The sequence below is a fragment of the Centroberyx affinis genome, unplaced genomic scaffold (genome assembly GCF_046629955.1).
Source record: "Centroberyx affinis isolate AG114_WGS23_722 - 3 ecotype Tasmania unplaced genomic scaffold, CSIRO-AGI_Caff_v1 ptg000189l_1, whole genome shotgun sequence".
In the NCBI taxonomy this organism is placed as follows: domain Eukaryota; kingdom Metazoa; phylum Chordata; class Actinopteri; order Beryciformes; family Berycidae; genus Centroberyx; species Centroberyx affinis.
Genome location: NW_027278884.1, coordinates 204,980 through 218,698, shown reverse-complemented (window position 1 = coordinate 218,698; position 13,719 = coordinate 204,980). Strand labels below are relative to the sequence as shown.

General features: G+C 44.9%; 1 protein-coding gene across 1 annotated transcript in view; it reads left to right on the top strand.

The window, feature by feature from the left end:
• The window catches only part of wwox (WW domain containing oxidoreductase), a 123,570-nt gene extending 113,654 nt beyond the window's left edge, over positions 1 to 9,916 (top strand). The window contains exon 9 of the mRNA XM_071537822.1: positions 9,434 to 9,916. Within this exon, the coding sequence (XP_071393923.1) occupies positions 9,434 to 9,625 (192 nt within the window). The 3' untranslated portion in view covers positions 9,626 to 9,916. The remainder of the gene's footprint in view (positions 1 to 9,433) is intronic.
• The last annotated feature ends 3,803 nt before the right edge of the window (positions 9,917 to 13,719 follow it).

The window sequence follows — 13,719 nt, the reverse complement described above, 5'->3', positions numbered from 1 at the left end:
ACTTTGACCAGTTCAAATATTCAGCTCGAACTAACCTGAGCTCAAGTACAATAGATCCAAGTCAAAGCTAGCCCAAACCCACACCTCTGGGCCAGATTAAAATTAAATTTTTGGCTGATAACCCATATTCTATAGTAATGTCATGTTACATAAAAAAGGCAAGAATGTAGCAGTTTTTTAGTAGTCTAATCTTATGTTAATTGATTGTTAATTGTGTCACCCTCTCATTAAACATGCAACTTGTGCTTCAAGATTGCCATCAGTGTCACTCTCGTATTGATTGGTGAGGTCCAGTGTGCATGAAGAAGGGGCCAGGTGAGAAGGGCAGGCAGATGTGACTGTTCACTTGCAGACATGAGGCCACATCAACAATGAGCCATGATGAGAAAAACATTGGTGATTGTGTGTCACTGCAATGCAGCTTGGCTGTAACAGTGCTGTCGTCCTCTGCCTGATCACTATTGATCCGCTGCTGCTCTGAAAAATATCCAGTACCCAGTCACAGACCTCGTCAAGCCTGCTACTAGAATTGTTAAAAAAAACAACAAGCCCACCTTGGCCCAAACCAAGCAGGTAGTGTCAAATCCAGTTGGGTTTTGGGGCAAAATCAAACCAACCTACAGTTATAACACAAGCACCACAATATCTGGCCTGCACTGTAGAGTAAGCAGCAGCCGGATGAAGGAACAGAGGGGAGAGAGGAGGAAGGGGTCAGAGGAAGAGCAGCAGGAGAAAGTACAGGAAAGTAAAGGAGGAAAGGGGAGGAGGGTAAAGAGGAGGTGATGGGGGGTGGGTGTCATGGATATAACTCACTGCTCCAGTCACTCCATTGTAGCTGTGGTGACCAAGGGCACACTAATCTATCCCATTAGCAGGTCTCTCCGACTCTCTCATAATGTTACCGCTAGCTGCTCTCCTGTGACATGTTCCTAGTTTGTGTGTGTGTGTGTGTGTGTGTGAGAGAGAGAGAAAGGGAGAGAGAGAGAGAGGGAGAGAGAGGGAGAGTGAGACAGAATGCATTTGCCTGTGTGTGTGTGCGTGCGCGTGTGCGTGTGCATGTGTGTGCGTAATGACAGTTCAGCTAGTTGCTCTCCTGTGAAAATGACACGTTCCTGCCAAATTAATATCATTACTATCAGAGTTTAATGGGCCAGTGCTGCCTTCTTATTTAAAACAGAACATCCCTCTCTCGACCTCCACCACCAGGGAATGGGTAAATGAGCAGGATAGACAATGTGAACAGCCATTCTTTCTTTCCATCCAGGGCCAAGAAGGGAAGACGAACTTAAGATAAGGATAAGATGAACTTGAGCAAGAAAAGGGTTTATATAGCAATACAATAAATTAAAAAACACTGAAGACTAAAGATACAACATCCTCATCATGCTAATACTGAGTTGCTATTGGCCCTATGTTGATCATTGGCAGATGCTTGCAGTTAATAGACTTAAAAATTGACTGTCTAGTAGAAGAGTAGACACACAGTATGTGTCGCTGTGGAGGAAAGATGTTAGGTAGGAGAAATGATGATGAATGTTTACATTTGCAACTGAAACCCACTTTTGGGGTATTCAGTGACACTGGACTACGTATTATTCATTGTTTTTTTTCCCCCGCCCATGTCAGTCATTTGCCTAAAAATACATTTGCCTTTGCTGCTCTGCGTGATTTAAAATGTATCTCTGCACTGTTGAACAATGCCGCTGCCTTCCCAGTTGTAATGTTAATTTTTGGGATTGTATTCTCAGTAATTGTTACAGCTGGGTGCATGTCTGCTGTTGGAGTGACGGCTGCTATCACTGCTGGTATTTACCATAACAAAAACCCTGAGAATGATCGCATTGTGTTTCACGTGTCAGGGTGCTCCTGCCTTTTCCATTGTGGAGAAATAACACTCACAATTTTGGAGGCGGCTTAGAGGCATTTGGTCCTTTTCGTCAGTCATTGGATACGTTTTCTTTCATACCTTGTGTTGTACATTATGCCTTTTTTGGAAACGTACATTTTTGGTCATTGATTTATATTTTATTTTACAGCAGTTTACTATACAGTAGGTATAAGTGTGTACAGTATGAGCAGTCTGTTAGGGTGTCATTCTTCACTTGGAGTCAGCACTGTGATAATGAGTTCATTTGGAAATACACTCTGCGGGCTGCCTGTGCATGTATGCGTGTGCACGTGTGCTTGTGTGTGCACGTGTGCATATTTGCACGTAGTATATACATGTGGGTATAACTCTTGCAGGGAAGAGTGAGTGTGCCTGTGTATGCGTGTGTGTATGTGCACCTGCGTGTGTGTGTATGTGTGTGTGTGTGTGTGTGTGTGTGTGTGTGTGTGAGATAGTGTGCGTGAATATGTCAGGTTGCCGCAGGAGACCAATTAGCTGGTGCATCAGTGAGGAGGTGAGCATACACACACCTGTGTGTGGCCCTATTACACCAGCTCATCACACACTCACATACCGACACACAGACAGCATTGCTCAGCTCATAATAGAATCATACTGACACTTACAGTACATTGACCATATGGAATAATGACTTCAGTGTGTCAAACTGTCAGACTTGAGTCACCAGCATGCGTTATTTCAACCAGGTGTTACTAACTTAACCAACATTTGTGAATTATGGGTTATCTTATTGCTGTTGAGTGGTTGTCGTTGCCGATATGTACTTCTACATTTGAGCCTTTCTTCGCTCAAAAGTGCCTTGTAGCGTTGGTATCATTGAGATCAAAGAGATATTCAGCCCAAACTTTGAGGTATCCTGCACTAACGCAATCAGGTGAGAGTGAAAGAGCAGATCACGGCCAATAAAGCAGCCAGGCCTCTTCATGTATAATTCAGTTCTTTTATGGTGGTCTATGCACCCATATGGGCGTGCTAAAGGAAGACTAAGGCCATTTCCAGCCAGAGAAAAGCCCTTTTAAAAGCTAATCCCTGTGCCAGAGTCCTGCTCCTTTTACTGCTCCTCTTTAATGAATAGGTGTCCAATAAGGCCTTTTATTGTCTTAGCATATGTTGCTTTTATTAGGGGAAAATAATTAGGTTGTGCGGATCACCTCGGAAGTCCTCTCGCAAGATAAAAATGAGATAGTTTCACAGTCGCTGCGCAAGTCCTTCTGACTCCCCATCGTTTTCCCCTTGGATGCCTTGTGTCCTAGCTCCCTCCTCTCCTCCTCTCTTTCCCTTCCTACCCCGTTCTCCTTGTCCCTCCTCTCCTCTTAATGCCTCCCCTCTCCTTCCCTGTTCTCTCCTTCCACTCCCTCCCCTCCTGTCCTCTTTTTGCATTTCCTCTTTCCTTTCCTCTACCCCCATCCTCACATCCTATTCTATTGTTCCCTCGAACATGCGTGCACTAAATGTATGCAGCGATGTCTGCATTGGACTACACACTTACACACACACACACACACACACACAACACACACGCACCATCACAGTGTGACAGGAGGCAGTTGATGACTGACACTCGGTTGATCTTATCTGGCGCAAAAGGGGGAGAGGGAGGGCCACGGAGAAAGAGAGAGAGAAATAGTGGAGGGACTGCGGTGCTTTGTGTTTTGTTCCTGTCACTCCTGTATAGTTTATCCCCCTGCTCCTTTCTCTCCCTGTCTTCTCATCCTCTCCTACATCACCCTGTTTGCTTTGTGTGTGATTTAGAGAGAACGAATGTAAGCGGGGCTCGTCGTCGTGATCCGAGGCTCTAGGGAAAGAGATCCATTTATTTCCCTGGTCCTGCCGTGACCATTTACCCCTGAGACCCCAGCCACAGGGACACGGGCCGGCGTACAGTCCTGTGTGTAAGTTATGGCGCCAGAGGGGGATGGGGTTGCAGGGGAATAGGGATCTAGAGAGGCGGATGGAAAGAAGGGGCCGAGGAAGGAGTTGGGAGAGAGTGTGGGGGGGCAAAGGAGAGAGACAGAGAGAGATTGAGCGGGCGCGATGAAGGAATGGAAACAGGAGGTGGGAGGGAGGAGCCTGGTCCTTCCATCCTGTCCTTAATGCCCCCCAGGGGAGCGTGCTGCCTGTAGGTGAGTATTAGCCATCAGCCTATGGGCTAATGGAGGGTATGAAATAGAGTTTAGTACATACAGATGACCAGAGCTAGACTAATCACTGGGAGCATTATGGGGAGACCCATGATGAGGAGAGCAATTTTTTCACTAGGGTTCACCAATAGGGATCTAAACACTGCTCTCTATTAGATAATAGACAGTTTTCGTCCCGTATTTCATGTTGTCGGTTTTATAGAAGCAAACCTGCTTTCTTTCCGTTGTTAAATTCCCTTTATCAGACCAGGAGCTCATCACAATTCAGTTCCCTTCAGTTCCCTTTGTCTCGTGTGACCTTTTGGCCTACCTCAGGCGGGGTCATAGAGGTGAGCGTGAGGGTGTTTTCTGAGGTGTTTGGGGTGCTAATCTCCTCTCCTCCTGGTTCAGTGGTCAAGCTGAATGGAGGGACAGGTTGTTTATCTGAGGGGACCGCGTTACCCAGGATTCCCTCCACAGCTGGGCCAGGCACGCTCAGCTGAGCTGTCAGCTCGCAGAGGTTACCGCCGCTGAGGGCAAACATAACTCTGCACATGCACACACACACACACACACCCCACACACACACACACACACACACACACACACACACCGAGACACACACAGAGAGGCAGTTTTTGATTTCAATGGTTATTTATTAAATGTAAAATATCTTTAGCACAGATTAAAAATCAGACACCTCCATCTATTTTAAACATCACAGGTTGAAAAGAAACATTCCTGAAACAGAATCACAATCCCTTTGGAGTCCCACGTTCAGGATAGCTTGTCCACGAGGATGGGGCAGAGGGCTGAGGCAAAGACTGCACCTGATCCCTTTTGGGGGGGGGGCTACAAGCCAGGAGATGCTTTGCAACATAAGTGTCACTGTATAGGCTTATTACACCAGATCATAGAAGTGAATTTTATCCAGTAAGTACCTTTTAAGAATACAGGTGTTTTACCAGTTGTAGATGAGAACAAAAAATCTCTAGTTCACCTGCAGAGTTTAATGTTTCTTAAAATATGGCTGTGTCCAGAACTGGATAAAACAGTATTTGCAAGAAAGATTCTCAGTGTTTGTTTGCCACATAGAACAACACAGTGGGTACCACAAAGATGAGACAGTCACAGAAATTTGGAGTACATTTCTCTGATTGACAGGTCACCAGACACCATCTGAACTGTCCCGATGCAGTTTGATGCTTCAAGCGGGCTAAAACAAACACTAAGAAACCCAAGTTTGGTTCTGACCCAAAATGGATTGTGTACCTATATCCAGTGTGTCCTCACATGACAAGCGTGGGCATATGCTGTAATGATCCCTGGTCCTTGCCTGGAGCTAAAGTTCTCAAATTTGTGTCCCAGGCAGAAATAGTTTTGTCTAGATTTAGCACTGCTGTTGGATTGGAGTGCCATCACAGAGGTCGGTCAGTAAAGACTCCCCCCTTCTCCACTCTGCCTCAACCCTCGCTGCTGTACAAATGCCAACTGACAACAACTGACACAGATGGTGAGCAGAAACACAGAAGGACAGGCAAAGGAAGAGAACCACCCACAGGAGTAAGAAAACAGGAAGACTCTACACACACTGTCCAAGAGAGGATATTGTCTGACAATATTATCGACTCTTTTTTTTTTTACTTTTTTTTTTTAAACGTGATCTTTTCTTTTTTTTACTTTTTCAATAGTTCATTTTCTTTTTTTCAGCACATGCCATATGAGAATTTTGGGATTATAAAAGTACCTGAAAGAATTGCTAGGTTTTCAGCATGCATAGCTGTTTGGTATTTACAGGTCGTATGTACAGGGATGGGCCAAAAACAGACTGCTCTACAGTACTGGGGTTATTTACATCCAGGTTAGGGGGTCAGAGGGAGAGGTCAATGTCATAACTACAGATGTGGGGGTGAAGGGTCACATGCATAGGGGTCAGAGAAACGCCCGTACGGCTGAGTACAACTTTGATGATGAAGACACAGAACAGAACACGGCAAAGTAACGTTACTGTCAATTCAACAACATCACATCTCCCCCAGCTACCCTTTTTGCTTTTGAATACGCTCAATAAGGAGTTGTCAACAACTGATTATTGCGTAATACTATACAAGGACATTTCTATTGCAAGTCCATGAGGTCCTCGGGTATTGAGTCGATATTGAGATTGGAAGACTTGGATCTGATCCCAGAGCAGTTCCAGAGCAGTAGGGGTGGATCCCAGGCTAAGTGCAGGCTCATTGCTGCTTATCTACAATTGGCTTATTGCAGAGGGTTTGGTAAGTATTCGCTTAGCATCTGGGTCTGTTTGTGTTGCCCACGGTGACCGATATACACAGAGGTGAGCAATAAAAATCTGCTCTCACTTGGTACTGTCCTGCTCCTTTGGTTTGTCATATATTGCTGTGGTGCTGCCATCGCTATGTTTTATTGTTCCTACTGAAGATAGGTTTAGATTTAGGATTTAGGGCTGTTTTGGTGCACCTCATCCGTCCCCTCCTCTCCCCTCCCCAAATCAGTGTGGTGGTAGAGAGCAACTCTAAAACACCACAGATATTCCTCCGAAAACGACTGTACACAAGGTAATGATTCACATTTAGTTGTAGGAGATAGAAAGACACACAGCAAAATCCATCAGTTTGTAGACAGCTAAATTTACAGGCATTATCTACAGTTTCACATGGGTTAGAAATGGTTGTTGTTACACCACTAATGTGTATGATGCAGACGGATTTAATGAAACTGTCTTTAATGTAGATTGTCCAAAGTGTGTTTTTGTGTAAATGTTAGTGCGCAGGCCCATGCTTGTGTTCAGGCATACACATATGAATGTATAGGTATGTATGTGTAAGTGTAGCAAGGTTTTTGCTCACCCCCTCTCACTCTCTCTTTCCTACTACCTCACCGCAAACACACACACACACACACACACACACTGTGATAGATGGCGGTGGTGGGTGGTTGAGCATGTTAATGCCTAATCTCATCAGCCTTATCTCCTACAGAGGTCATCAGGTCAAGTGGTGAGGGGGATGAGCTAAACACCAATAAGATAGCACATTGCTGTACACACAGCACACACTGCCCATGCTCTGCTCCACTCACCACTAACTGGACTGCTGCAGCCTGTAGTCGAACAGCTTGTTTTACAGACAGTAAGTGGGGTTTTGCTATGCTATGAAAATGGATAATTTTCTTTGAGAAAGTGGAAGACATATTGGGAAAAAAAAATACTTAAATATCAACCCAGCCGCATAAATCTGGATTATGAACATGAAAGCTTTTAGTCAATGTTTTGACTTACAGTAGGACCAATGTTTGGTAACTGGACACAAACAAATTGCTCTGAAAGTCAGCCAAGTTCAAGGGGGCGTCAGTGAGTCAGAGCCTCCAGCCCTAAAAGCACAGAAATCTTCAATGGAGTTTAAAAGGCATTTCGCTTTCAGACGACCTAAATCAGATGCCCTAACCGAGGGAGATGAGTTAAACTGAGCGCGTGTGAACCTGCAACGCTGAGACACTGCTTGGCATTTGTCTGTCTTTGATATGGCGACGCGGTGATGTGGATGAAGTTATCGCCCCACTGGCAGGTGAGACAGACAGCGGCACACAGAGAGATGCTGCCTTTTCATCTGCTGTTTACCAGCTCTCTCATCACACAACACTTCAAACACACTCAATCTGCTGCTGCAACGTTACACACCAGCGCTCTGCCGGGCTCCTCCTGGCGGAAGTTTACTTAGAGCTTAGAGGGGGTTGTGTGTGTGTGTGTGTGTGTGAGTGCTTTGTGTGTGTTGATGAGAAATATTTCTTGGAATGTGGTGTGTGTGTGTTTTTGTTAACTACTGCGTTTGCATTTATGTGCATTTTTTTTGTACTCGCGTGTGAACGTAAATACTTCAGACCTCCAATGGATCTTTCCACTTGATGTTTGTCTCACAGCCTGGCCTACAGCTGCTTTAGGAGGCTGTTCAAACAGTTGCCGTGTAATGTGGGTCCATGTATGCGTGTGTGTGTGTGTGTCTTGCCCATGTTTGAATGTACATGGGGTTGTCTCAGTGTGTGCCAGCGCTCTGTGCTAAACACTGGCCCACAGTCGTCACATCAGCATTCCCTCTCACTCTCTCTGCCCCCCATCTCGCTCTCTCTCTCTCTCTCTCTCTCTCATTGGGAGATAAAGAGGCAAGCCATTTCATGTGGCCGCATAGAAGTCGTCTCCAGCCCAGAGTTTGCAGGGAAGCTGTCACAGCAGCTTTTAGCCAGAGCTGCAACATGAAAGATCCCTCTTTGAGCAGTTGGGCTATGTGTGTAATTCTCTCTGACGTGCTGCTTCTGCTGCAGTTGAAAATGCCAGAGAAATCTCCCTCCACCAAGAATATCCCTGCTAATTACTGACTGATGGGACAGGGTGTATTAGAGAACTCGGCAGGTCGCGTCTAAATACTGTTTTTACTTATTTATACAGTGCGTCTCGGTGCGAGACGACATGAAACAGAATCATTTTCGGGGTTGAGACTTGTGTGATCTTCAGGTTTAAAGTAGCCAAGAAAATGAGAGGGGACTTACTGAGAAAGAGACAGAGCAAAAGACTTGTATCGTGTGTGTGTGTGTGTGTGTGTGTGTGTGTGTGTGTGTGTATGTGTATGTGAAAATATCGCTTATCTAGCTATCTGAAAATCTAACCCAGCAGCCTCTGATTAAAACATAAACGTACATACAGAATTTTAGTTGAGTCATTTCCAACAGTTATTCTCTACTTTGAAAGCCTGGCTTAACCCATATACACATCATGTGAAAATATACATATTCATAGTCATGGCATTAAAACCTCCTCTTTTACAATGTACATAAAAGCCTTGGTTTCCCTGGTGATTCCCATCCAGAGAGGAGCTGGTGTAGTTTTCTTGTTCATGTTCTCACCTTCTCCTCTGAGTCTATACATCAGCATTCACATGGTCCCATAGCCAGAAGTCCTGTACACACTGGGTAGAGAAATAAATAAATATATGTATATAAATATATGTACAGTACAGGGTTATGTTGTTCCCATGGTAATATGAGCCAGTGGGGGCTGCAGGAAAAGGAGAGACAACGAGTGGAGTTTGTTCAGTGGGTGGAGTTGGGGTTTTTTTTTCGTTTTTTTTTGTGTGGACGCATTGTCCTCCTGTCTCCTTCTGTGTGTGTGTGTGTGTGTGTGTGTGTGTATGTGTGTCTCACAGAGGACAAAGCAGTGTAGTTCATCCTCCCTCTGTTTCTCTGGACAGAACACGTCCTATAGTGTCTCTGTGTGTCAGTAGATCTGTTCTCCATGTTTTGTCTCCTCCTGTAGGCCGACGCTGTCTCCTTGTTTGCCCACCACACTTATATTTTTTTTCTCCTGTGTGTGTGTGTCTTTCTCCGTCCGCAGCAACAGGGGGCAGCCACCGCGGTGTACTGTGCCGTAGCTCCGGAGCTGGAGGGGATAGGAGGCATGTACTTCAACAACTGCTTCCGCTGCCTGCCGTCTCCCCAGGCCCAGGAGCAGAGCAGCGCCACCAGCCTCTGGGAGCTCAGCGAGCGCCTGGTGTCAGAGAGGCCGGCGGGCGTGCAGGCCCTCTGACGGACAGGTCTGCCAGCCTATCAGAACTGGAGGAGGAGGTGGGACGAGCCAAACGGGAATCAAAGAGGATGGTGTGTGGCGGTGACGACCAGTTGTTGTTATGAACTGAATAAATAATAATCGTATTCTGACTGCGCTGTACAAGAGAGCTGCCAAACTATGGAACTCCATCTGGATATGTCACATCACTATGGGGGATAAAACACAGTACATATACAGTATGAGGGGTTCTCATATACACTCTATTTGATAAATCACATTTTGCGCTGTGTTCAGCGTTGCTGTGGTAGTTTACAATGGGAGGGGAGGGGAGGGGAGAGAAGATCAGCCAGGGGGCGCAGTCGGGGATCTGCTAATGTCCGTTCTGTCTGTGAGTCTTTGTACCCTGGTTGTAACTCTTAGAGTCTCTCAAGTCTTCTCCATTTCAAGACTGTCCATTTAGAAGGGCAAAGTTCAAAGAAGCAAATGACCGGTCTCGCTAACAATTACAGAGTTACCTAATAAGCATACACTCTACGGCATATGCATCTGATTCCAGCAATAGTGCACTATATGACAAATAGTGGGTCTTCCCAATTATGTCTGTATATTCAGTATCCTCTTGTCTAGATCTACGTAGATGTTGATTTTTCCTATTGAGATACAGAGAGCGTTGGTTAATCATTGTGCTAATTCTTTATGGGCATAGAAGAAATAAGAAGTAATGGGTATGTGACACTCATGGATATATAAACACACCAGAGGTATGATTCTCATGGCTATGTACATTATTATGCAATAGTTTTGTTTCATATCAATGTCCCTATTCTTTTTCTGTACAATATTTACAACATCCTGATTGCTGGTCATGTGCTAAAGGGGTGTGGACATCATATTTTTTTCTGTCTGCTATTTGACTCAACCTACGTATTAATAATCTATACTCTGATAAGTCTTAATTACAATTTGGGAGGTATTCATATGATGGTACTGGGTCAGTACAGATGGCCGAGAATCTTGATTTCCAGAGTCCAGGATCTTAATTTCTGTGTTTCTTCCATTGTTGTTTGACCTCAAACATGTGAATGATTTCTCCTGTTTGTTATTGTCATCATTTTATCGTGTAGCTCTGGCTTTGGGTTTGCTGTGGATCGGTTGTCCTGAAGACGTTGTCGGGACGCTTTTGAGACATTGTGCTTTATGGCAGTCTGGGTGCCGTAGGTTGCTCTTGAAACATCAGCATTCCAGTGTCATGATATCTGTAGAAAAAAAAAAAAAAACAGAGAGAGAGTGTTCAATAAAAACCTGTTTTACAGTAACGTGTGTGTAATCCTTTTAGACACAGAGAGTGGAAGTCCATTCATTTGCAGGCCATTAGGGGGAGATGTTTGTGTAGAGAGCTGACAAGTGAGCAGCGTATTGAACTCTGACTAAGTAGGACTGCTTCTAAGGAGAAAAATGTATACAGGCTGTGGTAACGGGGTAAGAACACTGCGCCGCGGTGTTGATGACCCACTTAATAAAACAATAAATAAAATTTCTCTCCATACACCGACTGTATGTCTGGGTCAGGGCGGAATGCATGTAGGACCTGGGTGTAATAGGCAGCCAATCCCACAGCTGACCTGCATTCTCACACATGGCCGGTCAGCTGGACGGCTGCCTGATGTGTCGCTCTGTCCATCAGGAGAGCAGCAGAACGAAGCCTGCTCTTCCATCTGGCTAACACACACACACACACACACACACACACACACACAGTCTGAAACACACAACCCACTGAGAGGTCCTGGGTTACACCATGATTCATGACTCTTTCCCTTTCCCACCCATTCTCCACCTTTCTCTCTCTCTCTACTTCCTCCCTCTCTCTCTCTCTCTCTCTCTCTCCCTCTCCCCCTCTCTCTTGTCTCCTCTCTTTTTTTCTCTCCCTCATATGAAGACACACACACACACACACACACACACACACACACACACACACACACACACAGAAACATGCGGTGCCTTTACACAGAAACTGATACCAGTGTCCTGCACTGTTCTGTTATAATCTGTACTGTACCCAGAGTACAGATGTCTTATCACTGTCCTTTCACAGCACAGGACATACCTGGAACAGATATACATCACACACACACACACACACACACACACACACACACACACACACACACACACAGACACACACCGGTCAGCGTCTCACATGGGCCGTGAGAAAACAAACCAAGCAGTTCATAGAGCCGTCCAGAATGTCTCTCTCCTCTGGATGGACACATCAACATCATCAAATGGTCCAAATAACGTCTGTTTGCTGCTGTGACCCTGTTGGGGTTCCTGCAGCAAACTGAACAAATCGTCTCAACAGCCGTCTCTATGCGGAGTTATTTTCCAAGTAGGGAGGAGTTGCCAGATGCACGCTAAACGGGCCTGCTACCACCGTAACACTGCAAAAAATATCCATCATAACAATTCTTAAAACCTTGTTTTCCTAAAAACGAATGAAAAAAAAATGTTTTTCAATGAAATAATTTCTCTTGTTTCCATATGCAGTTTCAAGGTCTTGAAATAAAGTGAATCACTCCACTAGTATCAAGAAAAAAAATTCTTGAAGTGAGTGAAATTCCTGCCTTCAGATTTTAAGACTCAATACCAAACCAAGACCCTGTTAAGATGGATTTTTTTTCTTTTGCAGTGTATCAATACCTGCTTCTGTGATAGTCCTATGTGGAATAATACCACAGCTGAGACTTCGATGTCTCCCCCACCTCCATTACTAGGCCGCTACTGAAAGAGGAAGGTTGTAACTGGGAATAAAACAACTACAAAACGACAACTATAAAACAACGGAGGCCACGTGCCGAAACGGATCGGTTAGACTACGATATCTTTCCTCTCAGTACTGCTGGAATTTCTTCTTTCCCGGTGTTACCTGGGAAATTCCATGCACCTTGTTAGTGGGTGAAGTTACGGCAGAATACCACTTCAACAAATCTTCACACACACACACACACAACCTTCACCTTCACAACAGCGGTTGGTTGGTGGCAGCTAAGCTTGCAGGTTTAACTAGTCAATGACACCCTATGAAAGTGAAGCTATAGAATACACGCAGACGGAGAGCACCCATGCCTTCGATTGGAGGGGCGGGTGTGAGACACAAAGGAGAAACTCGGGGGGGGGGGGGGGAACAGAAAACAACCGGAGCGCACGGCAGCTCCTAAGATGTCTGCACGGCTGTGCATTGCAGCGGCAGATCTATGGGTGTGTGCTTGAGTGAAGAGGGAGGGTCCTGCCTGGCTTTCGTACAAAGCCCTATCGATCAGGCCCTATCGGAATCATCTGATAGCTAATCAATAACCTACACTTCCTCTCAGGGAGCAGGGAGGAGAGAGAAGCAGCACTCTCACAGGAGGAGGACCTTGATCCTTTGACCCCACAGTCAAGGCCCCATAAACACACTCTCTCTCTCTCTCTCTCTCTCTGTCTGTCTGTCTGCCTCTTCCTCTGTCTCTTTCTCAAGCTGCATCTCTTTCTCTGTCTCGTTTTCTGTCTCATTTTCTGTCTCTTTTTCTGTCTCTTTCTCAAGCTGTCTCTTTCTCTCTTTTTCTGTCTCTTTTTCTGTCTTTCTCTGTCTCTTTTTCTGTCTCTTTTTCTGTGTCTTTCTCTGTCTCTTTATCAGTCGGCATCTCTTTCTCTCTTGTCTCTTTATCTCTCTGCATCTCTCGCTCTCTCGTAATGACGGTACATGGCAATTTAATAAACAATAGCCTATGTAAACCATATAAACTACTGTATATACATAAGAATGTTATCTTAATTAATTGGATTTACTGTTCGTTTTCTTTCCCTCCACTGAGTTTATTTCAATTTGGGCAGTAATTGTTTATGACTGACCATTTCATTTTCCATTATTGTTTTTATTTCTTCTTGTGATTAATTTCACCTCTCAAAGAATAATTATGAGAGGATTGATTTGATTATGCCTTTGTTCTGCTACTATTGGTTCCATTGACTGAGAGAATGCCATGTTGCCATTTCGAGCGGATATATTTAATGATCACAATCAATGTTAAAGCTCTCTCTAGACTCAACTAACTCAATAAATATCTGCC